Raw genomic sequence first — 26,145 nt, 5'->3', positions numbered from 1 at the left:
TAATACTCCAAACAAGATTTTTAGAAGTCATTATGCCCAACAGGATAACAATTAATTGCATACTATTATTATTATTATGACTATTTCATAGCTTGCTTTGCTCTCACAATCTTAGTTTCAAATTTTTAAGTTTCCTGTTGCCAGGAGCAACATAAGAGAGATTTGCAGGTACCTTAAGACCTGGTGGGAATGATTTTGGGAACAGTACTCAGGCTCCCAGCACAAAGGAGCTTTAGGGTTATATACAACAGGTAATAACATTTTCATTTCTGATATTCAGGATTTTCTCAGTGATCAGCAAACTGGAGCATTGTCTTTGAGTGAGGTCTGTTTTTTGCCCACCTGTGAGCAGTTGTGCCCATTTTCTGTCTTTAAAATCAGCAGGACATGACTGAGCTCTCTGAGTCATTTATTGTCTCAAATTTATTTAGAGGATGGACTGCTGGGACGTCACATTAATTCTGTCCAGAACCTTATAGCATTTAAATCTTTTTAATGATCATCCATTTTGCATATTTTGAAACTTTGTTGTGATGATTCTGAGAGTGAGGGAGTGTTTTCTTCCAGAGGAAGGACCTCCTGTAGATGCCATGGCTCTACTGTAGATTTCAGGGAAATGATTGTGAGTTTTTTTGTGGGTGTGAGACAAAACCAACCAATATTGTCCAGGAATCTATTATGAAACTACAGAATAACCCATGCTCTTGGTGTTATTGGTTTGTATGGATAAATATGATATAATTTTACACAAGCTTTATGTCTCTACAGCGCCAAGAAAATTTGAATAACAAAGCTCTGTTTTGTTGCATCTGTATTTTCCTGAGGTTCACACTGATATTTTGGTGATGAGATTCATTTTTTCTGCTTCATCAGGTGTTCACATGCATTTCCAGCAATGCAGTAGCATCAGTCATTACTAACCAAAATCAGGACACCTGTACTAAGAACAGCGACCAGCAAAAATATTGTGGTGGCTATTTTTTTCAGTGACACTGTGACAAAAAATAACCACAGTATTTAAGGTGTAAATTAGGAAAAAACCTAGTGGTTTTCACTGTGTACAGGTCCTTTTTTTTTTTTTTTCCCTGTGGGTTGACAAATCCTGAATATTGCAAAGCATGATGTAAGGCAGGAACAGAGATTCTTATAATTCTCCTTGTAAATAGATTTCAAAACACAATTTTCATGTGAAGATCTTATTTTCAAGACATACCAAATGGTTTAATTTTCTATCTTCAGAGTGCATCACTGTTAACCTACTGCAAATAAATGCAAGAACTCTGCCAAATTAGACATTCCATTTTTCTGGAAGAAAGTGAGCTTCCTCAACCAAGTTCCCAAAAGGTTTTGTCCTTGTGATTCCTTGCGCAGAACTGGGGAGAAAAAAAGAGAAAAATCTCACAAGAAAAAAGAAAATTGATCTTTTGCTTCGCTCCCAGCTGTGATACTTTCAGAAACTCAGTTGAAATGGGGGCATAAAAGCAAAAAATAACTGCAGCTTCCATTAGAATTTAGGAAAAGAGTGACCTGGGTCATAAAGTTCAGTTCCATGAACATAAATATATACTCAGAAGAGTTCACAGAACATCTATTCTTAGTCTCCAAAAAAACCCCACAAAACTAGAACTCCCTAAGCTTTTCCTCAACTAATCTTGAAACTTGTGCTGTTCAAAATCTAAATTCAGGAAAGAAATAAACCAAACCAACACCCAAGAAACTACAACCAAGACAAGCTGCTCAAAATAATATGGCACAATGAAGTGGAAGGATGAAAAACTGATATCCTACAAATTCCATGGCAGGACAGCTCTCATAAATAAACTCCCCAGTAGCACAGAGAAAAGTAAAAGAGCCCCTAGACCTTGCCAGTCTGGTTGGTACCATAATTCTTTATTATTCCCAAATTAGGAGAGGGTTCATAATCCTGAGCATGCAAACAACAGATGCCAATTAAGCACTTTAGGTTTTTCTAAGCCTTTGCACTTTAGAATGTTGCTGTTTTCTGCCTGGCAGCAAGGGGAAGCTCAGAAGAAAATAGATACACCAAAGAAGAGCCTGGTGGACAAAAATTTCCTAATCTCTACAATTAATGATTGGATCTTAATCATTGTATCAACAAAATATGATAAATTCCAAGAAATCTCAACAATTTTTTTTTTGCTTGAATTTAATGTCCAAAGCATCCCAAACTCCCAGACTGTGTCACAGTCATGGCAAATTCCATCCCAGGCTCCATCTTGGGACAAGCAGATTTCCCCATGCTCTGTTTGGAACATTCTCCATCTTCCAATCTGCTAATCTCCTCCAATTGTCTAGACTAAGTTTTATTAATGGATAACTCAAAGCCATTAAATCTCATTCCAGTAATGCTCTTTAAATTGAACAATTCTCCTTTCCCTCGCTGGCATATACACCCAAACATACACATTTTGTTATTCACTGTAATATTTTTATTGACACATTTATTGCTACATTTATTTTGGCAGAAGAAATAAACCAATTTTTAAATGTCTAAAAAATAGGGATTTTTTTTTTTTTAATCTGTAAGCACTTATATACCTGATTTTTAGTTCTTGTTGGAGATGTCCTGTGTGAATAAAACCAGCTTGGATTACAGATGATATCCTAGATGAGCTCTTACTCAGTGGTGCTACTGCTTCATGTTTTATCTTAGAATCCTATTAGGTTCTTTCATGGCTGTGTCTCACTGGTGGCTCAGAAATGTCCCACCTTCCATCAAAACATCCACAGTCCTCTCTTTCTCCATCCTTTCAAATTGGTGGAATTCTATCTCATTTTTATATAATGGTCACGGTACAGTCAGATATGTGAGATAATTAGTAAGCTGAATTTCAGACTAATTTTAACCTCTGAGCTAGAAACAGTATTACAGAATGTTTTCCTTCTCAGATTTGTGACACCAGAACAAGGACCAAAAATAAAGGAATGATTTCATCGTTTCAAAATTAAAATTTCCCACATTCGGGGCCAATGCAAGGAATTAATATTCACAGAAAACATCGAGGATGCTTTAGAGAAAGGGAACTAAGCACAAAGCATTTTTTTTTTAATTGTGGTTTTGAACATGTTCTTGAAAAAACATCTGTGGCCACTTCACCAAAAAAAAAGTGAAGTGGACCAGTCTGAAAAATGAGCAAAATATAGATTTATATTTACATGAAAATTACTTAAGTTGAAAAAAAAAGAAGAGAATTCATGCTTTTGTAATTCTGAAAGAATGAAATTGTAGGAAATGAAAAGTACCTCTGCTAATTTTCTAACATAGATTAGGTCCTAATCCAGACTGAAAACAGGAATTTCAGAAATGAGGGGAAAGACTGATCTAGATCAAAAATTAACATACATTTATTTTCCTGATTCCTCTAAATCTCAAATTTTTTTGGAGGTTGGTTCATGGGATGCTGGATTGGGCTGACAGCACCTGTTGAAACAATTCTTGTTCAGTGAAAGTTTGTCACTGTGTGGAAATTCCCATAGGAAAGACCAATACCCCGCCTTTTTTGTTTGTTTGGGGTTTTTTCCTTGAAAGAACCTTTTAAATGTTTTGTCCTTCCACATTTCTGCTTGGAATTTACTGGAGAGTTCCTGTATCCACTTTGTAATTTCTGTATGAACTTTGATATTTTTTGTTAATACCCTGTTGCTTGAATTTTCCATCTTCTGCCTATGCTCAATCAATTCTGTTTTCACTTTCTGACAGGATATGAAGACATGAACTGACCTGGTAATTTAAAGGTCTTCTTCCTAATCTTTCAGGCACTTGTTATTTCTCTTTATCTGCTCCTTTTTCATAATTGAAGGTCTTTGTTTCCTTATCCCACCATTTTAAAACTGGGCTTTCATCTCTTGAATCATTTCTGCAGCTCTTCCTTGTACCTGCCAAATTGTCAATAGAATTTCAGTCAAGTGACATTTAATTTTTTCATATTTATTTATTTCATTTTATTTGTTTCTTTGGTGGAAAATGTTTCCATAATCAGAGCAGAGAAAGCTGCACCATTATGGAATCCTCAGATCTGCTTTTCTGAACTAAAGCATGAACTGTTTGCCACCTCTCTCTTGCAGGGTTTAGTTCTTCCCCCAGCTTCTTGTGTGTGAATGATTTTTCCTGCAGTTAACTTTAATTCATTTATTATACATCTCATCCATAATTTACCATAAAGAGGGACCTTCTATTATTTATCACCCACATGATGGGGACATGCATGTGCACACATGCATATATAGGATATTTTCCTACATAAAAATTAAGATTAATGTATAAATATTTAACAGAGGTTATAGTCTAAGGAAATATTGCTCCTAAAATTGTTGGAAAATACTTTTTCAGCAACTCTAATATGTACCACAGGGTACAATCTAGAAAGAAACACGTGATGCCTCTCCACAGAGTATTAGTTGTTTGAAAGTAAAAATTAGGATAATTTAAAATTTTAGCATTTTATTAATGTTCTACTTCCATGTATCCTGATTTCTTCTTCAAAACTTAATTTCTTTTAAGAGCCAGTGTTGACCTTAAACATAAGTCATATTTTATAGAGACAGGTTTCTTCTTATAATTAAGCACTGGAGACTCTTTCAGTTCTATAGACCATGAGCTGGGATTAGAGCACAGTGCAATGATCAGGACTCCCTGAACAATCAGATTCTTTCATTTAAGTGCTGGCTGTTGCTCAGAAGATGAGTTATCAAACAAACTTTGAAATACTCACTCCTTGCTCAGTCAGTCTTTCCATACAGAGTAAAACCCCAGGAGAATTTTGTCTGAATAAGGGGAGAGAGAAGCTTGACTCTCACAGAAAATACTTTTTATTAATCACAGAGAGATTTTCAGTTTCCCAAGGTGCAGTTTACCATTGTAAGCACAGCTCACTGCAGCAAACAGTTCAAAACACAGAACCAGCATTTCACTACACATTTGCAGACCTTGGGCAGCTTGAAATGGTGGCCTTTCCTCCTCTCATTCAAAGAACTTTAGCAACCTGAAATTATTGGACACCCATTCCTTCTGTCACCCAATTGTGGTGAATGAGTTCAGCAAAGATTTATTGTGCCACCTATACTTGAGAGTTGCTGAGAAAGCAGCACCTGAGTTAAAGACAATGCTGAAGTCATGCATGTTAACATATTATGTCCCTCTTAAAAGTGATTTTATTTTTTACTATTTTATGATTACTTAAAAAAATATTTCATGATTATTTTATAATTAATAATATCTATTAATTTAATAATGAATGCAGATTATGTTTGAGATGGTGTTTATCAAATGACTTGGTTCTGAATATTCATGTGTCTGCATTTTCTATTTAAGTGGGAAATTGGTCTATGAAAAGTTAGCTAAAAATGTCTCAGAAATGAAGTGAAAAAGGTGTTGGGGTTCTGATTTATTTTTAGGGTTGGTTTGTTTTTGTGGTTTTTTTTTTTCCCAGGGGTTGGTGGCTGAGTTTTTGGGGTCTTTTAGGGCTTTTTTTTGTTTGGTTTGGGTCTTTTTGGATTTTGTTCATTTTGGGTGTTTGGGGTTTTTTTTGTGGTAGGAAGAAGTTAATAAGTGAATAGCTGTTACCTTTGCTGATGTCCCACATTCTTTTCCCATCCTTTTTTCTTTTAATTATTTTTTTGATGGCTACAGTATGTAATAGAAATTAAAAGTACTTTTTATAGAGACTAGGCAGGCTTGCAGCACAGAGTCCTATTCACCCACATGAGATCAGGGCTCTCCTTCCCCACCTTCCATCCCATGGAGGGCACATCCTGCAGACTGAGGAAAAGACAACCAGGAAACAAGGAAGAATAGCAGAGTTTCATTTTTAATACCTCATTTTGAAAGATTAAGTGAAAGCAAGTCAATGTAACAGGTTGGTCACACAATCAAATCACATCCAAGCATTCACAATTAATTATTCAAGCCTTTCTTTGTGCCCTTGTCAATTTGAACAGAAGAGCTGTCAGCTGTTGAGTCTCTTCTGAAGACCAGCCTTAGATCGTTATTATTGAGCTGCCCCTGACCAGGCTCCAGGGCCACAGCTCCTGTCAGAAAGAAAAAGAAATGAAACACGGAATATTGACTTTTGGATCTTTGGGATATTGTTTATTTAATTATTTATTTCCCCCCCCCCCATCTTCCCTGGTCTTTGCTCTGCAATGTGCTCTGCTTTGTAGGATGTTCCCTTTGCTCCACAAAGAATTTTAAAAAAGTCCAGGAGGCTCAATTTACAGGGGCTGCATGTGTGTTCCACCTTTTTAATGGAAATGCTCCAGGGAGGGAGATAGTGTGTCCTGACCACGGACATGGTGTGGAATGCAAATCCTCAGGTCACTGATACAGACCCTTGGGGCTCTGCCTAAGAGGATTGGAGTGAAGAAAAAAATTGGCTTTCTCCCAGGAGATAAAGACTGTGAACTATGAAAGCAATAATGTTGACCCAAATAACAGTTGCTCGAGAGATTGAACCAATGCAGAATTTGCTTAGAATAAATGCCATACAGCTGTCAGATTTTGCCACGTTAATTTTCCTTTTTTTTTTAAGGTTCATTTATGGCTGTTCACATCCCTAAGCCATTGACTGCATAAAAGAGTATACCCAGATTAAAGCTGAGTATCAGGAAAAGAGAAGAAAAGTAGTTTTAGTTCAGAGCTTTTTCTTCATTACTTTTCCACTGCCTAGGTTTGAAAAATAGGGATAATTATTTTTAAAAGTTCTTATCTAAGTGACACCAGTATTTTTTGAATGCTCATGTAAAATGTCAAAACTATGCTGTGTTTTCTCAGGAGAAAGAAGTACATCGAAGCAAATTGGGTGAATATTCTTACTTTAGATTAATTTGTGCCAAAAGGAGTACTTACAGACCTTATGTATTGGAAGCACCACTTGCAGAGAGTCACATCTCTTTTTAGGGAGCTAAAAAGCATAAATAAGGACAACAGACCTCTGGTATATAATTCAAAATCCCTTTCAGCGCATGGTCCCATGCTTAAACAAGAGACACAGGTTTGCTTCACAGGTTTCATAGTGATCCTCTCCTTTAAGGTGTATTTTATGTCCTTGTGGTAATCATGGAATGGTTTGGTTTGGAAGGGATCTGAAAGATCATCTCAATCCACCCCTGCCATGGGCAGGGACACCTCCCACCATCCCAGCTGCTCCAAGACCTGTCCAGCCTGGCCTTGGGCAGTGCCAGGGATGGGGTAACCACAGCTGCTCTGGGCACCCTGTGCCAGTGCCTCCCCACCCTCACAGGGAACAATTTCTTCCTTATATCAAACCTAAATTTCCCCTCTTTCACTTTGAGCCCATTCCCCCACATCCTGTCACTCCAGTTCCTGATGAATTGTTCCTCTCCAGCTTTCTTGTAGCCCCTTCAGACACTGGAAGCTTCTCCACACAACCTTCTCTTCTCCAGGCTGAACATCCCCAACCTTCCCATCCTCTCTCCATAGGGTCCCCTTATCAACCTCATGGTCTCCTCTGGACTTGCTCCAACAGTTCCACATCCTTCTGATGCTGGGACATCCAAACTGGGCACAGCACTCTGGGTGGGATCTCATGAGAGCAGAGTAAAGAGGAGAATCCCCTCCTTGGACCTGCTTCCCACAGAGCTTTGGATGATCCTGGTGGTGATTCCATGCACAGTTTTGGATGATGTTCTCCATCTCCAGCCGTGCCAGAGGATGTGGATGTGTCTGATTCTTGCTGGGACTGCTCCTCTGAAATTCTGGGCTGGCTGGGGTGTGCTGGACACGTGGGGGCTTTTCTGTCAGGTCAATCCTGTTTAGGGAACCTCATGCTGCTTGCAGCTTCTGGGATTGCAAGAAATGTCAATGATATGGATCTTTCCCATGGAAATGTCATTAACGTGGTCAAGGCCATCTGTGCTAATGTCATGTGGTGCTGGCAAGGTCACTCTGTGACTCCAGACATTCTTTGGTGACCTGTGGGGAGAAAGAGAGAAAAGAGAGAAAAAGAGAAAGAGAGAAAAGAGACAAAGAGAGAGAGAGAGAGTGAGAGAGAGAGAGAAAGAAAGAAAGAAAGGAAGGAAGGAAGGAAGGAAGGAAGGAAGGAAGGAAGGAAGGAAGGAAGGAAGGAAGGAAGGAAGGAAGGAAGGAAGGAAGGAAGGAAGGAAGGAAGGAAGGAAGGAAGGAAGGAAGGAAGGAAGGAAAGAAAGAAAGAAAGAAAGAAAGAAAGAAAGAAAGAAAGAAAGAAAGAAAGAAAGAAAGAAAGAAAGAAAGAAAGAAAGAAAGAAAGAAAGAAAGAAAGAAAGAAAGAAAGAAAGAAAGAAAGAAAGAAAAAGAAAGAAAGAGAAAAAGAAAAGAGAGTTTGACTGCTGAGGGGAGTTCTTAGGATCCAGGCAGTGCAGGTCTGTGTCTGCTTGGCCATATTTATTTTGTTGGTTTTATAATCTAGTGCTATGCTTCCTGAAAAAATAAGTTTTAGAAGTGGAAAAAAATGTTTTGTGTGACTTTCGCCCTGAAGTCCCATACGTAGAATATGAGTTTGCAGTGGGTTTTTTTGCCCTGAAACACCTCGGTTTCCTTAACATTCATCATTTAAAAGACAGAACAGAACACATTATAGACTCTAGCTGCCTAACAAATGCTGAAATGCAACCCTAAACCAAATCTAAATGTAAACAAAATAGATGCTTTAAATCATTTATAGAGCTAATTGCATCTGTAAGTACAGGGAAAGCTCAGGAAAAGTGAAAAAATGTTCAACACGGCTTGCCTGAAACATTAATCTGGCCAAAGGCTGTATTTTAAAACTAATTTATTCTGAGGTCTTCATAGAAAATGAGCACTGGTACAAACAAAACATGTCCAGCCCACTGGTGAACACTCTGACAGTGGAAAGAGAACAACAATAATCATATTTAACTCATTCAGAGAGATTTACACAGTCAAACTGTGACCTTGTTGTGCACCTCCATAAAGGATTGAATCCAGTCTGGCAGGTTTTCAGGCACAGGATGTGAAGCAAGGGGTAAGAAAGGATGTTTGGGTGCTCAAAACCCAGAACTGGGATTCCCAAATCTCTCACAAACTCACAGGATAAAGTTAGGCAAATCAATTTGCTTCACTGTGCCTCAATTTCCCAATCAAATTGAAACTGGCAAATGATAAAAATTATCTTAGGAATGTATTTGGGTATATTTGCATAATCATCCTGATATTTGGACAGGCTTCCAAGTCATGATTCTCCAAGCAGTTCAGAGAAGGAAATAAAAAACCTAAAAATATATTTATTTGAAGGGACTGATGCTTGTTGTGCTTATAATGATATTTTCTTTGTGCTTCCAGTCTAAGGAAAGTAATAGTACAGAATCACAGTAATCTTTATGAGATGGTAGGGAATTACACATCCTTCCTAGTTTTACCTCACATAGATCTTTGAAATGAAGTTGGATTGAAATATCCCATAATCATCAGTTGATGCTCAGCATAAATCACTCTGTGAATTTACTCCTTGCTGAAAAGTTATATTTACTGAACCCTTTTCATTGTTACAAAGTTAGTTTGACAAAGATGTCAGCAAACAGAAAATAAATAGTGTGAAAACCACATCTATTCACACTGCTATGACTCCTGTTCAAAGTGTTTCTGTTTATTTAGAGAAGTTGCAAGAACTATAAAACTTTGTAACCTATAAAAAATGAGGGCTGCTAAGTCCCCATATGCTAATGGAATTCAGTCTGCAAACAGATTCTCAGGAATTGCTTGCAGTTATTTCCATTTTAATTCAGTGTGGGTTGGTTTTTTCCTCCAGCAATGTTGGTAATACATGTGACTTATGTGATACTTAAATGCTGTTTTTCTAATATTCCTTTATGGAATAATTTCATTGGATCAGGGGTGGCAAGAGCTTTGTTTATTTTAGGGTACAGAAAAGTCTTTGCATACTTCTCTTCCTATTGTCATTTTTTCTGTTTAAAACACTTCTTCATCAGTTGTTCTGAAGCAACACCAAGTACAAATGGTTTGGTATGTTTCCATAATCAGGGAAATGTGTCCTGAGTCATAAAATATGGGAATAGCTCATCAGGAGACATTTATGTTTTTTAAAAGGAAGGTGTGTGAGTGGTAATGAGAAGTGAATAATTAAATACACAAAAAGCACAACATGGAGCTCAGTACCTGTGTGAAGGGTAAAAAAGAGACAGAAGTTGGATCCCATCATATAACATAGCTGGTTATGTTGGAAATCAAAATTAGTTTATGTGAGAGAGAGAAAAGTAGAGGAAAAATTATTATAGTGAGAGGAAATTGTAAAAAAATATTTTTTATAGAACTGTTGAAAAGCAACACCATAGACTGTTGTATTGGTCAAAAAGATAAAATGTACATCATTAGCAGCTTTTTTCCTTCATTTTAAAAATTATTCACTGAACATTGAATTCTTTTCCCAGTAGATTGGCCAAGAGTTTCCAGGAGAAATTATTTATTTTATCTCTATTTCCTAGTGGAGATGCTTCCTCCCACAGTGAATATTCTGAATATTTTTTAACCAAACGTAGGTTTACTTTTTCAAACTGAGTGAGGAAGATATTAATTCCTTCCCATGTCATTGCCATAAAGCCAAATTAACCTGTTCCACTTTCCCTCATTTTGCACTCTCAAAATTAAAACACTACCCTAGAATGCACCATGTGAGACTTTGTCTGTTACTGCACATGCTTTAAATAAAAACTCTGCCTGCTCAGGTGTCTTGGGAAGCTTTGAATAGATCTTTTCATGGAAGGGAGTGGGTGCTATGATAAATTTCTCATAAAACTGTTTCTTCAGGTTGAGATGCTCCATTAGCTTCGCAGTTACCTGCAGAATAAATGTGGTTAAACATGTGAGGCCAGAGAGCTGCAGCTGCTGTAATTACTGTGGGATAATATTGGCTGTCTGCACTCAGTAAAAATAATTCTGCTGCTGTTGGGATTCTGTGTCTGCAGGGCTGTGCCTTATTCTGATCTTATTGTCCATAGCAGTTTATATTCTGGAAACACAATCACTTCAAAGCTCCAAAACCATTAAGGTGCACATTTGATGGTGGTGACATAAAGCAGCTGCTGTTCAGGCCAGAGGAGATGGAGGTTTTCTCTTTAATTAATCAGCTTGTGTTTAAATTTACATGCAGATAGGAGGGGAGATGGGTTATGGTCCTTGATGATATAAAGAGCAGAGAAAAAGTTTATTTGTGCTAAGCCACTGGTCAGCTCCAGCTATTTATTGATGTGAGATGCACCAGTAAAAGCCTGAGGAAAAAGATTTTAATCCTCCAGACAGCTCCATATATCATGGGCAAAGTTGAATCCTCTTTAATCAGAGTCCCTAAAACTAGCTGGTGATTTAAAATTATCTGCTTGCTTGCCAGCTGAAATGAGGAAAGCAGCTTCTACAGCAATGTATGCAAGCACTCAAATAATCTAAAACTCAGGCATTAAAGATTATGGCACTTTTATTCAATATCCTGGAGGATGACAGTTAACAACAGCTGTAGCTGCTCATGCCTAATAAATTCATCAAAGATTAAGAGGGGGAACAATTAAATAAAAAAAACATTGTGTGATCAGTCAGGTCTATACTATTAAATCTATGCTATTAAATCATAAAAGAGTAGCCATCAACAAAACCCAGACTGTGTACACAAAAGCACAGCTCCTGCATCTATTTATGCCTTATTTGAAAAAAAAAAAAAAAAACCAACAAAAAAAACCAACACAAAATCAAAACAAACAAACAGGCTTATTCCTCCTTTATAAAACTTGAAGATTGCTTATGCATCATAAGTAGAATTGGTGTGGACAGTTGGGATGAAATACATTTTTGCAGTCTCAGAAACACAGGTAGGGCAACAAAATATGTTTTGATTTGGGTAATTTACAGTCTCTTTTTCAAAAGGGCCAAACTAATTCAGAAAATCACAGCACTGCACATGTAAGAGAATAATGTCTTTCCTTATACTGAGATTACAGAAGCACAAATAAACTCAGGGTACTGTTGGATTTAGAGCAGCAAAAACCAGGAATGCAGCTGCCTCCAGCATTCAGGACCTGCCTGATTTTGGAACACTGGGCTCAGTGAGAAACCAACAGAGAACCACAACCCTTGCTCCTATTTAAAGCTGCAATTGACTCAGCAGATAATCTCTCTCAGCACAATTTACAAATCCAAAACTGCAAGTTTATTTTGTTCAGTCCCCTGTTCCACCTTTCCTTTCCTTTCCTTTCCTTTCCTTTCCTTTCCTTTCCTTCCTTTCCTTTCCTTTCCTTTCCTTTCCTTTCCTTTCCTTTCCTTTCCTTTCCTTTCCTTTCCTTTCCTTTCCTTTCCTTCTGCCACTTCCTTCCTTTTCTTCCTTTCCAATTTTATTCACCCTATGGGTCTATAGGCAAGAAACAGGCAGGTTTATTTTCTCAGGTAGTAATAATTCATGTAAAATATAAAGGGAAATCTGAGGAATTACAGCTATAGCACTATCCCCATTTATGAAACCGAGACATTTTGGAATGGAGCAAACACCACAGCATCTGAATTTTTCTAGATCTATTTTAATTGAAAATATGCAGAAGGACATTGCTGATCCATGATATTCCTTACAGATAGTGATGCCAAAATTACAGCATTTTTTTTTACTCTTTTCCTCTCTAATCTTTGAAGAATCAAGTGGAAAATATTCCATTACTCTAAAATGGTGGCATTTTAGAGCCATGGAGATGTGGCTGTGCTGGGCCTCCCACACTTTGGAATTCCACTGACTGAGAGGTAGAGTGACTGATAAGGAACAGATTTATTTACAATAAACCCTGATTCACCCTGACCTGTCACCAAAGCAGGTGCTTCTATCCCTAACTGAGGTAGAGAAAGTGAGGGAGGGTAAAGAATTATGATATTAGAAAGAATGTCTTAGTTTTGAGCTGTCAGTTCTGCACAAATTTTGCCAAGCTGTGAATCCACCTCTGTTGGAGCTGGAACCACACCAGGTCATAGGACTGGAAATATTTATGAATGTCCTCAGCTCCATGCAGAGAGCTCTGCACAAAGATAATCTCAGTTATTCTTTATTGAAGTCTCAATAGATTATGTGGCTAAATAAAATAGAAATCATCTCATGCAAGGCTGCTGGCTTGTTTTATAAATTCTCAAAATTAATTCTGGGGGGAGGAAAAAGCCCTTAACAAAAAAACAAAACAGAAGGGAAAAGGAAAACCAACTGCTTTGGAACTGAAGAAAACTTCAGACCTGCAAGCTTGGCTTTATGATAAGACACATTTCTGTGAGCTCTGAGGAGCCTGGAATTATAGACTAAATATCACAGCAGCCTCCCTCACCCTGGATAACACTTCCTATGGATTTTATGGCTTTTTCTTTCTTTGTGTCAGGAAAAATGGGAATAGCAAACATTTTAATTCCTCATAAGCAACATCATATATGGCGGCACTTCATAAGCTTTGCCACTGATTTTTTCTGCCAGGAAATGAGTCATGAGGGCCTCTCAAGGTATCCCATGAAGGCTGAGTACCTTGAGTGGGTGATACTTGGAGAAGTGAAATCCTGACCTTTCCCTCCACATCTCCTTTCCTCATCTAATCTTTGGGCTGGGTATCAAAATCCTTCCCAGGAATACGACTGCAGGGCAGAGTTTAAGCAGGTTCTAGCACACTTCCCATGCCCTGAGCAGCAGCCTGCTTTGTTTGAGGATGTTGTAGCAATGCCATAAATCTGAGTTACAGATTTCTGTCCCCTTTGGCTCCTGTGGGGAGCTCTCTCCCCTTCCATGCACAGGTCACACTGGAAACTTGCTTAGCAGAAGCAATTCTATCCAGGGGAGGTGACAAGTACCACTGGCAAGAGTCTCTTTGTTCTGTATTACCATTTGGCACAGGATTAGAACAGCCATCTGTTCTCTTAATTTCGATCAACCCAATTTAGGCTGCAATAACACAACGCCGTTAGATGTGTTTCCAACAAAGGAAAAATCAAATACGTTTTTTTAAATCATCTTAGGGGGTAACATTGCCCCTGTTTAAAGACTACCAGCATGCTAGGGGGAAAGGGCATGATAAGAGAATAATTAACATTGTGATTTTAAAATATTCTCATTTTCATACAAGAATACGATGCGCTAATTCGACAGGAAAGTGTTCCCATTTTCTTATGAATTATACATGAGAACAATCTCACATAGGAAACCTAAACAGAATTTTATTTTAATCTCTAATATTATGCAGTCTAATGGAAAACATTAAAACCTTACATAAGAGCAATTTCATAATTGTTAATGTGATCTCTTCTCACACAGAGAAACAAGCACATGATTTGCTAACACTGCTCAACTTTAAGGAAGTCAGCAGGTTATTTAGGGCACTGGTCAGCAGACAGTAAAATCAGGGGTGTGTTTCAAAAATTTTGTGGGTTTTGGGGCCCTTGGTCAAGCCTAGGTATGACCCAATTTCCTCCACCTCTTCCTTGTTTGTGTTCTTCAGGACAGTGAGATCCATCTCTTTGGGGTCCCTCTCTTTATCTCCAAACCAAGAGGTTTGCTAATATCTCAGATGAACACATGGATTTAGAGTTTCTATCAGAGAATGAAATTTTGTTAAGAGAAGCAGTTGGCAAAATATGCCAGCTGTTAAAATATTGGTGTAATGGCAAAAGATGGCACAGCTTGGTTGTGTTAAAGAGGTTTGATTTGAGCACTGAGGTTTTTGTACCAATAATTCCAGTTTTAGGACAGTCAGGTGAGAGGTCACATCTACAAAAGGAGGGAAATCCCTAAATCCATGACTCTGAAAAGGAGATCACAGTTTTCCATGATGGGTTCAATTACTGGACGGGTACATGGAAAAAAAACATTGTACAAAGGAAAATGGTGAAATATTGCATTCACTATGACCAGAACCAGAAATTTCAGAACTAAATTTATGTGCATGATGCAAGCTTGAAAAGGAACTTCAAAAAGTTGTTAAGGTGTTGAGTGAAAAACTACAGGAATACTTCAAGATATGAATAATTCACAGGAAGTGATTTAGGAAGTTCAATCTGTATAACTAATTAAGGAGAAAGATGGTATAAGAGGTAATTTCCTCATGTTCTGTAAGGACTTAAATGGCCAGGAGATTTCTGACTGTGGAGGAAATCTTAATTGAAGGCACAGTAAGATCCAATAACATGGGCAAAGGCAGGTGGACCCAAACAATACACTCATTTTCAAAAGTAAGAATAATTGGAAGAATTTACCCAGGGCTATCACATGCTCTCCACTTACAAGAAATATTTAATCATGACTAATGTCTTTTTAAAAAGCTATAGTGTAACTTCCAGATATGGACTTGGGCAGGGGTTAATGGCAAAAGGATGGAAGGTGAAAATAAATTACTCTGATAGTTTTTCTAGTCCTTGGATCTGTATATTTTCAGTCTCACCATGAGGCAAAGTTATGTATTACGTTGGATGCTGAGGAAAGACTTATGGGTTCTATTCCCTGGTTTTCCAGTGACTTGTATGAATTGTATGGATCCATGTGTCTCAGAGAGCTCCTCTGTAAAGAATTTAAATTTTCATAAAATCATGGAATGCTTTGGATTGGAAGGGACCTTAAGGGACATAAAATTCAAACCTCCTCCCATGGGCAGGGACACCTTCCACTAGGCCAGGTTGCTCAGAGCCCCATCGAGCCTGGCCTTGGGTTTAAATTCTATTTTTAAAGTTTAAATACTGTTTTAAATGATCATATATTACTATGATTGCCCACACTACCAAGGCAAGAGATAGTGAAGGTTCCTGGAAGCCTTTGAAGTCTTTGAATGAGACACATATTCCAGATATTGCACCAGGTTTTCAAAGGCATCAAGCATTGAAAGCCAAAAGAGATTTCAACATCTCTGTAAATCAGATGCTGAAATTATTATAATCACGTATTCAAGGAATTAATACAAATACTGCTGAGGAGGAATAATAAATGGGAATTATGAGCTATATTTTGACAGTGTTTTTTTTTAATTGTTGTGAAGGAGGCTTCTCTGTCTTCCTCTCTTGAAGCCTGCTAGCAGCCAAACAAACAAAAAGCTTCAGTTGATCTGAAAGGATTTTTCACTTTAGAAAAATCTTTATTTGGCATGTTAAGCAGGTGAGTCAAAAAAATTAGACTTCATTAGAGCAAAACAGGGGTGATTAAATTAAATGTGCCTGGAGAAGAAAGCCCTGCCCTGGATCAACAGGACAGTGGGAGCTTGTCTGTCCCATCCTGGTGCTTTTCTAAACACTTTTTGAAGTACAGAAGGCAGAGCACTCAACACTTCAGCTTTGTCACTGCTGACAGCCTGTCGGGTTTAATGAAAATGCTCTCAGTTTAGAGGATGACAGAAATTACATGCATTTCCCCTTTTATTCCTCTGTCATCTTTTTCTGTCTCGCATTTCTGCAGGAGAAGGAGGGGTTGGTTATTAAAAGCATTACATAAGTATGCAAAATATGTTAAGAAGAAAAGAGGAAAAGGAAAATCTTTAGCCCTGCAATTATACACAATGTCTGTTGGTGGGAAATGTGGGATAACATCTGATGTGTGGCAATAACTATTTACTTTTAGCTATCTTTGAAGAGGGTGAGGGAAAAATCTCTAGATAATGCTTTAAGTGAAGGTTTTATTGTACAATTGCCTGAGTAATTTCCAACAGGAAGATGATCTAAGCAGTGTTAGATAGCTTGAGTGTGTTCATAACTTCTCCAGAAAATACAGCAAGATAACACTGAACAATTTCTTGGCTCTGCAAAGCTTTTACATTCCTCTTTTATTAAGTGGGGGCTTTTAATAAGTGTGTCTGCTCTCACAGAGCCAAAAGTGGAACTGCATCTGAGGAAACTCACTGCCAGGGCTGAGCAGGGAAGGCTTCACCTGCAAGTATCACTCAGTACTACAAGATCTGGAAATAACCCACAAATCCTTTAAATTCATCACCCAGCCACTCCACATCCTCATCCACAATCCACACCCCAGCTGTGATTCCAGAACAGGGTTTAAAGGGAAGCTCTGAATTTGATCTTCTCAATTTCTGGGGCAGCTTTTTTCATGCTTATCCTGAGAAGAGAGACAAATTTGATTACTAACAATGCCCTGTGTAGGCCATCTCTCAAAACTGTGCAGAGCATCTGAAAATAGTGACAGCTGTGGAAGAGCACAGAGGAAGGGATTTACTTTTAAACTTTGGCCCCATTTGTGTGATCTTAAACTTGTGCATTCTAGTAGCATCCAAAGGTGTGAAATATAATAACAGAGAAATGGAATTATGAAGAGAAATGGAATTATATGTATTTAGCAAAGGTGAAGATGGACCCCAGAAAGAGAAAGCTACAGGAAGCCTTCACCTGCATGAGGGGCACATTTCTGCCTCTCAGCTGTTTAGGCTCCACTCACTTGACACAAATGCACGGCAGGTGCAGATTTACAGGAGGGACCAAAACAATCCCAACCACCCCATTAACACCTTTTTATCAGCTCCTGGTGTGCCTGTGGTGTGCTTGCAGCCTCTCCACTGTCATCCACCGTGGCACAGTTTGGTACCAGGGTCACATCCCAGCTGGAAAAGCCTGATATGAGCCTTGCCTGGGCTGCAGAGGATGGTGTGCAGGAGCAGGCAGGGCTGGGGGATTGCTGAGGGCACAGGGCTGGAGCCCTGCCCTGCCTGGATGCAGAGCTGGTGGATGCTCACACAGCTGGGAACAAAAGCAAGGCAGGGCTGTCTTTGCTGCATCTCCCAGGCAAGGCCTTTCAATGTGATTCCCATCTCCTGAAGCTGTCATTTTGTGCTGCCCACGGAGCATAAGGGAGACAACCGTGCCTCAATTACCTGTATTTCTTATAACATATTCCCTGGAAAAGGTGGATTTGCTTTATGAATATTTCAGGAGTGCAGAAACTGCTTGTGAACCAAAGTCTGACATCTTGTGGTTTTCAAATCAAAATTCTAAATATCCTTCAAACCTAAATTTAGGGGTAAAGGCAAACCTTGTTAAAGGGTACAGATGTTGAGTAACACTATTTGATAAGAAGTTAGGGTGGCCAAAATGGTTTTGAGCAATGTATACACTCAGACAGTGATCTGAGTAATTGGGAATGTGAAAGGAAAAGGAAGAAACCCTCAACATAGGGCAGAACATGATATCAAGTAGTTAGAGCATCTCATGGGTTGAATTTATTGCTACTACGTGACTGTATCATTTCATCCAAACTTTACAACTAGAATATTAAAATGTAAGATGTAAGACAGCTTTGCTTTTTTTCATGTAAGCTTTTCAATGCCACGTTTCAGACATCTGGCTGTGAAACTGAAATATCACCCATTCAGGTGATTTTACTACTGCTCTCCACAATATCTTTGTTCCTAAGTCTTCTCTCTACAAGCAATTGAAGTTTTCAGAGGCATATGAAGTCAGTATGGCTCCTGTATAAGAAAGAAGCTCTCTAGCCTGTAAATCTGTAAATCCACCTGGAGTACATTGTTGTTCATGGCTGAGGAGAGAGCACTTCCCATCCAGTTCTCCCTCCTCCTTTGCATTTTCCCTTGCTCAGCTCTTCTTCATCAGCAAAAGAGCTCAACACCTTTTATGCCTCAGTTATGGTGATTTATGTTCACAGAATCCAGGATCCCTGGTGCTGGCCCAGCCCTGGCAGCCCATGCAGTGCCAGCTGTGCCCCATGGGCACCTTGTCCCCAGCCCAGAGCACTCAGTGCCACCTGCAGGGGACACCTGCAGGGCTGGGCACTGCAAAGCTCCCTGGGCAGCCCCTGCCAAGGCCTGAGCTCCCTTGCCATGGGCAAATTGCTGCTGCTGTCCAAGCTGAGCCTGCCCTGGCCCAGCCTGAGGCCGTTCCCTCTGCTCCTGTCCCTGTGCCCTGGGAGCAGAGCCTGACTCCATCTGGCTGCCCCCTCCTGTCAGGGAGATTTAGAGAGAAATAACATCACCCCTGAGCCTCCTTCTCTCCACACTAAACAACCCCACAACTTATTTAACCCTGGTGTTGTTATTTAATAATTCTGGATACTTCCAAGGATGGGAGAGATGGGCTGGTGTTGTTTTATTCAATGTTTTCTGCTTTGAGGGTCAGATCGGTGACATTAAATGTTTTGGGGTTTTTTTCCGATTTCTTTTATATTATGGTTTAAAGGATATCACCCTCTGTAATGAAACCATTTTCTTTCTGTCTTCTCTCTGTTGGATTGCTTTCCCACTGATGCATCTGTGAGCAAGCATCCTGACTACACTTAATTATTAAAAAGTCATTGTTCAAACAGAGCTCTGAAGAAAAGGAATTCTTTCTTAGTGCATATTACTGGATATTAGCTCATAATGGGCTTCAGCCTTGTGTATTTCTCCCCTAATTCTGGAGCCTGATATATTTTATAATACCTAGGTAAGGTACATTTATTATAAGAGCTACCAGCTACAGAGAAATTTAGCAGACATGAAAAGGAAAAGATATTCACATTTACCTCAGTGTAAAAGTTTTGGAAAAGCACACACAGATTAGACTACAGTATTTTTTAGGTGGAAATATTAACCAGGTGAGGATTAAGTTTTCAATGCATTCTAAACAGGTTATTACAATTTACTGCATTATGGAAAGTGCATTAGAGCAAATGTACCTCGTTGATTTTAGGGGGGGTTTGTGTCCTTGCTTTTAAAGTGGGCATGAAACAGAACAGAGACAGTTCTGTGGGTGCCAAATGATCAAAACTGCTCATGTGACCATATCAACCGTGGTATTTTCCACATAGTCTAGAGCTAATAATAAAAAAAAAAAAGTCACAGTTGAAGAAAATTTAACCTGTAATACTTTTATTTTGAGAGAACCATGGTAGAAACCCTGACCTTGAACAGGTCAGACTTGCTTGGTTTTGGAGATTGTGGCTTTGCTGGGCAGGGTGGGGTGGGAGTGCTCCTCACCCTGGGGCTGTTTAACTTGCAGGCACTGCAGGTGGGAGCAGCTTCCCTGCCTCTCTAACCCCTCCAGCTCTGCTGCTGAATTGCATTAGATCATCCTATAACACTGGGCTGAACTGGGTTAATGCAGTGGTTCTTTACCCCTTATTTTACTTCAGATGCTCCTTGTATGTTTGTTCATAGTCATATAGACCATAGCACATTTCTTTCCTTCATTCTTCACATTTTTCTTAAAGATCCCTCCATTTCTGCACATAAAGTGCAAATAAAATACACATTAATTCATTCCTTTTGTGCACTTACAGTGAGAACTTGGTGAGCTTGGAATTAGCAGCTTCAAACCTGGCAACAAAAATTCCTCAGGCCCTGTGCCCTCCATCCTTCAGTGCGAGAGGAACAACCTGCAGATATTTCAAACCCTGCAAACTCTTGTGTCTTTCAGGACCTAGATTTCTCATCACATCCACGGGAGCCTTGTATATTTTAGATGTACAAAACGAAGATGGACTGTACAACTACCGCTGCATCACCAGGCACAGATACACCGGAGAAACGCGACAGAGCAACAGCGCCAGACTTTTTGTATCAGGTGCTCCTTTTCTGCATCTTCCTAAATGAAATGAAATTAAATGCTGCCTGTGTCTCTCTCTAGTGTGCCCAGCTGGCAAGGCATGTTCTTGTTTGGTTTCTGCTGTAAAATGAGATGGGCCATTTAAAAACCCGTAATTTTTTTAAATATTTTTTTCACATCTTAGTGGCTATTTCCTGAAGGTCCCTAGGGTGTACCTGCATTCAGCATGGTGATTTTTAGCAGGTTTGGAGTACTTTATACAGGGACTGTGGATGGGATTTGTCCCTTACATGAAATAAGACGATGCAGGGACACAGTTTTTTTAAGGTAAAAAAAAGAGAATTTTTAATTCCTGACTCTAACATTTATAGATTTCTAAAAGTGACAGTGGATTGGAGGGTGACAGTGCCACCTCTCCAATGACACTGGACAAACTACCAGTCTATCAAATTTTTCTTTATCTATAAAGGAATGTAAAACAATAAGTTCCTTATATAAAGTGTGTGAGAAAGTTCATTACAAGAATGTAAACATCAGAAACTTTAAAAAAACTTTAAAAAACAAAGTAACAAACAAATTGCTCCAGAACTAGATTTGTGCAGGGGAACTTATTCACCTTAACCTCAGTGTTTAGCTAAAGAAGAGGAACCCTTTTGGGGGTAATGTACCTGTCCTGCTTTGGGGTGATCTGGGGTGCCCCATGGTACCTGTTCCTCTCTGTTGACCTCAGCAGGAGTTCAGGACATTGCACTCAGCTGTAAATATTTCCACCTCAGGATTCTCATGTTATCTGAGGTGCATTTCAGCCTTCCTTTTCATTCTTCCTATTCCTACCTGTACTAAAGTAAGCAAATATTAAAGTAGCTATGATCCTATAAGTTTAAACAAAGAAAAAGAAAAAAAGTAATAAAGATCCTATACCTCCCCCTAAAAAAATTTATTTCAGACATAAATAATGAAAACCTTTACCTTTAAACAACTCATCTTTAAAACAATACCTTATAAGTTAACATAGCCCATAAATACAGCTATAGGAAAAGCTTGTAAAAAGTAAGAGAGATTTCACAATTTCAAATTTCCCCAGGTGATGCTATTCATAAAAATTTAAAACCACATGAAACTATTTACTTATAAAAAAGTCTCTATAGCATTAATAAAAAAACTTCTCTCCCTAAGTAAACTAAAAAAAGACTATTCTAAAAGTAGTAAACTGTCTAAAATCTTAAATTTTATTTCTTTACGTTATCATTAAGAAAAAAAAAGTTATAAGAAGAGAAGATGTATCCTAAAAGTTTTATTCTAATTCCTATTACTCTTCCTTTTAATTACCATTAATAAATTCTTCTTTATAACCTTTTAAAATTTTAAACCTACTTCACCTTTCTCCTAATCCTACATCACAAAAAAAATCATAAATATATTCTAATAAATACACTAGTAATTATCCAAAAAAATCTTACATTGATGAACCAAAGCCACTACACCTGGGGAAAGCAGCACATTCCCCTGCTCCCAGGAGGAATCTCCAGCTAGAAGGAAAACCAGAATGACCATTGGAAAACCAATGAGCAGAACTGTGCCAGTGCAGCCAGGGCTGCTGCAGACAGACAGGAGGACTGGGAGGCAGCTCTGGGCTGAGTCCCAGGGCAATTTGTGCACCAGGTGGGAAGACAAGAAGGTGGATGGGCTATTTTAATTTTCCTTTGAGTTTGAAATGAACTCCTGCTTGCTGTGTGTGTGATGGACAGCTGGGCTCCTCACACTCACCACACACTCAGGGCTCTCTCATTGCTGCTCCAACACAGATTTTTCCCCACTTTTTCCTCAGTGAGAGGCAGTGCCAGTTGTGGGAGAGGTGAAGGAGGAGCTGATCCCAAGCCTGGGTCTGGAACTTGCTCTCAAACATTTCTGTGGAGGGTTAGCACTTCTCCACCTCCCCTTCCTGTCCCTCCTTTGCTGCTTGTTTGCTCCCTTTGTTTGCAGGTGAGCAAATCCAGAGTGCTTTTCCTACATCCACAGAGCTCACTGAGGCTGCATCCCAGACTTTCTCTTTCTCCCCATATCCTCACCCTACATGAATCATCCCCACCATCCCACTGAAAGCCCCACATGGCTTTTTCTCCTTTTCCCTGTTCCCAAGTTTCCTTAAAGGTTAGTCAGGATTAGGTGACTTTCTCAATCTGACAGTCAGTGGGGTCATTCCCCTTTTGACCCTTTCCTCTCCTTTTCTGTCAGAATAAAAATCCAGTGGTCAGGTCTCAGCTCTCCACTCCTCTGTTGGAGAGCCCTAAGGGAGACAGAGGTGAACACAAGGTTTTCCATTATTAACCTGCCTCTTGCCCTCCTCCAGAATGGACATTGTTGAAGGATTTTGGAGCCAGGCCAGTACAAATATAATAATGATTTAAAAAAAGAATGGTGGGATTGTTCAGGTTAGAATCACTTACCAGTCAGTTCCAGGAGTTCCTCCCTTTGACAGGTGTCCCCTGTGGGTAGAACTCTTGCCCCTGCTTTCCCCAACCAGATGAAGAAGTTCTCCTGCACAATAATCTGCCTGCTGTGGTCTTTTGAGAACAGGCAGGATTCCACCCTTCCAGCTGGCTCCATAATATGGTCTGCTTCCGTGTGAAATCATGTTAAGGCTGAGCCAGTGGGAACATAAATAAAATCAGGCTTGTATCTTGGTTACCACAGGAAAAAATTCTGGTTATCTCACTGAACAAAAGTGGGGAAATGAAAGGTCTGTCTTGTTTGAAATTTAGGACAAACAAACACCTTAAAGGATGTTCTCTGTCTGGAGTTGCCTCTTCTATTGTCCTCCACAGACCAAACTGAAATAGCAAATTTTACCTGTGTGCAATAACTGTCTTTTTTAATTCAACAGGGTAAATTATCTTGATCAGGGCTAGAGTGGGCTCTGATTTCCAGTCCTGTTAATCTACGGAGCAAGTGCAGCAATCAGGGGCAGAGTTTGTCTCTTAATATTTCTCTAACAGGTTTTCCTTTTTCTTTGCTGGAATTTGTATTTTTAAAGAGTGATTCCTTTAAGAACTGGGATCAGAGAATCCATGAACATAGTTCTGAAAAGTCTCCTTGCATAAGACCTACCTTTTTGCCCGCCTTTTCCATCCATATTTGTTCTTCACTTTTTTAGGCATGAAATAGTTTGTGGTGGATGTTTCTCATGTTTCCTGGCCACATTTAACACAAGTTAAGCTTCATTCTTGGTTTGAAACAGTGAGACTGCTAACATGCAGATAATAGCAAATAAAATTTAAAAATCAGCAAAAATGGTAAATAATTAATATGCCTATATTAATGAAAAAAATAAAGTTCCAAATTTCATCTTGAGTAAGAACATCTTGAAATCACATGGCATCTGTAAATAAAATTAAACCCAAAGCCATTAACATGCAACAGAATATACCTCTAAGACTCATTATAGTGTCCTTTTCCAACAAAAATTTTGTCCTGCAATGAATCCCATCTCCCAAAATCATTACTGCTTTTTGACCTCCACACTCTGAAAAATCCTTATGGTTTTTAAAGCACAAAAATTTTCCTCTTCTGTCCTTCAAAGAAGTTCCAAAGTAGAATATTTTAAAACAGTATTTTTTCCTCAGATTTTCCTTGCTGGAAGTCATTTGCAGCTGACTGTCAAAGCATAGTAAAATAATAATTCAAAAGAGGCTAAACACATATTGGAAATGGGTTATGTTACTTTGGTATTTTTTGCCTCATTGCAGGTGATTGCAAATTGTGGTTTGTTTGGCTTTTTGGTTTTTTGGTTTTGGTTTGTTTTTTTTTTTTTTTCCCTTAACTGAAATATATGAACTGTAGGAATTTTAAGTAGGAATCTGTTCCAGGGACAACCCGAAGAAATGTTTTTACTGTCCATTTAAATGTATAATATATATTAATATAGCATATATTTTCTTTCACAGAGTGGAAGAAAACAGGTCCCTGGAATCATATCTTGTGTATCCCTGAATATATTTGTAAAACCTCCTCTATAACAGCAGGGTGAAAATTTCTCCATTATGCAGGCAAATCTCAGTTTAGCTGTCCTGCAGCTGGGACTCCAGGCTGTGCTGCTGCTGACAAGGCTCAAGTTGAGAAGGAACAAAGGGAAAAGGGAAATGACCCTGGGATAGAGAATTCAGGATCTGCTCTGCTGCTTGAGTAGGCATGCACAGACAATACCTCTAAAAAACAGTTATGATTTTTTATTATTTAAATATTTAATTATTACTTCCAACTGAAGAAATTGATTTCCTGTAGATGTAACCTTCCTAAGAGCCAGAAGCTGTAATTTCTTGCCTGCTTGTGGTTTCACTCTCAGTTAATTCCCCACGAAAGAATCTGTGCCTGGTAACAGGGATGCCTGGTGACCCAAAGGGCGAGAGAGGAGCTGGCTGATCAATTAGTCAAATTGACATTGGCCTTCCCAACAGCATCCTGGCAGATTGTGCTTTCACTGAGCCAGACAGAAACAGCATGGCAAGCTCAAAAATTCATCCCATCTTGGTGCCAAATGTGGACCTTGAGGCCACTGATTCATCCAAAAACACTCATTGAACCACGGCCGACACCTTCCTAATGAGACACTCAGCAAGCTGAATGTGCCTTTGCCCTCAGTGGCTCAGGGTTTTCTTGGCACCTAGAAAGCAGAAAAACCTTTTCTCTCACCTTTCACTGGACTTGGCATTTTGGGGGTTTTATTGAGATATAGTCACACAAAAAAAACCCAAAGATATTTCGTCCGTTTTTTTTAAATCATGGTTTTGGTTTCTGGATTGATAGTTTAACTTGAATAGCCTTAAGATGTTTGCTCTCCTGGGTGCCCTCCCAGTTGTGGCTGCGGTTATAAAGAAATATTTAAGCTTGTTTCAAACAAGGCAGCTCAGGTATTGATTACTTTTGGAATAGCTTGAATTCAGCATGAAATTCTCCTTTAATCTCTCCAGCTCCATACAGGAACCTGCTGCAGCTGCCCTGTGAGCAGCACCTGAGTTTGCTAAGTTAAAATTACTCTTGAAAATGCCAGAATTGTGGCAATCACACCTACATCCAATCAGCTGTGATTAGATATACCCAAAAAGAGGTCAGTGTGTCAGCAGGAGCTGGTCAGCACATGGAGTTTCTTTGTGAGACGGAAATCTTAGCAAAGTGTGTGTGTGTGATGAGAAAATACTTTGATAAATATTTTCTCAGTATTTTTGTTGCAATAGCTCCAGGATGGGCTGCAAAAAAAAATTAAATAGTGTCAACCTCTGTCTCAAAAATTTTCAAATCTGAAATTACAAACCAAGCACTATTTCTGATGGGTACATGCACCTCTGGTGAAGGCAGTCCTGCCAGACATCTGTGAGACACATAAATCTGTGCCAGGTGCTGCACAAGTGAGGGCTGCAGTTGTCAGCAAATTGAGCACAGAAAGATGCACTATTAAGCTGTAAGTTGGTCTTGTCACGTTAAGTTCTTTTCCCACAGAAGAAGAAAAGGCTTGTCTGTCATTTTGACTGCAGATAGAAATCCCTGTGCCTTTGCCCATTTGTCTCCTGACAAGGGAATAAATTGCTCCTTTAATTCAAAGCCTTCAGACCACCGAGAGAAGGGACAATGTGTTGGCT

General features: G+C 39.0%; 1 protein-coding gene and 1 long non-coding RNA gene across 5 annotated transcripts in view; one reads left to right on the top strand and one right to left on the bottom strand.

Annotated features, from left to right (window-relative positions):
• The window catches only part of DSCAM (DS cell adhesion molecule), a 479,690-nt gene that overhangs the window by 247,199 nt on the left and 206,346 nt on the right, over positions 1-26,145 (top strand). For all 4 annotated transcript variants that reach the window (XM_071430161.1, XM_071430162.1, XM_071430163.1 and 1 more), the window contains exon 4: positions 20,384-20,530. In XM_071430161.1, coding sequence (XP_071286262.1) covers positions 20,384-20,530 — 147 coding nt within the window. The remainder of the gene's footprint in view (positions 1-20,383; positions 20,531-26,145) is intronic.
• LOC139591518 (uncharacterized) lies at positions 5,811-23,252 on the bottom strand. The gene is made up of 2 exons (XR_011679659.1): positions 22,960-23,252; positions 5,811-7,951 (listed from the first exon to the last, which is right to left on the bottom strand). It is a non-coding gene; the product is annotated as an uncharacterized lncRNA (long non-coding RNA).

The sequence above is a fragment of the Agelaius tricolor genome, unplaced genomic scaffold (genome assembly GCF_023055355.1).
Source record: "Agelaius tricolor isolate 1412-34295 unplaced genomic scaffold, bAgeTri1.0.p SCAF_7, whole genome shotgun sequence".
In the NCBI taxonomy this organism is placed as follows: Eukaryota; Metazoa; Chordata; class Aves; order Passeriformes; family Icteridae; genus Agelaius; species Agelaius tricolor.
Note: the sequence above shows the minus strand (reverse complement) of the source record. Positions and strands in the feature narration are given on the sequence as shown.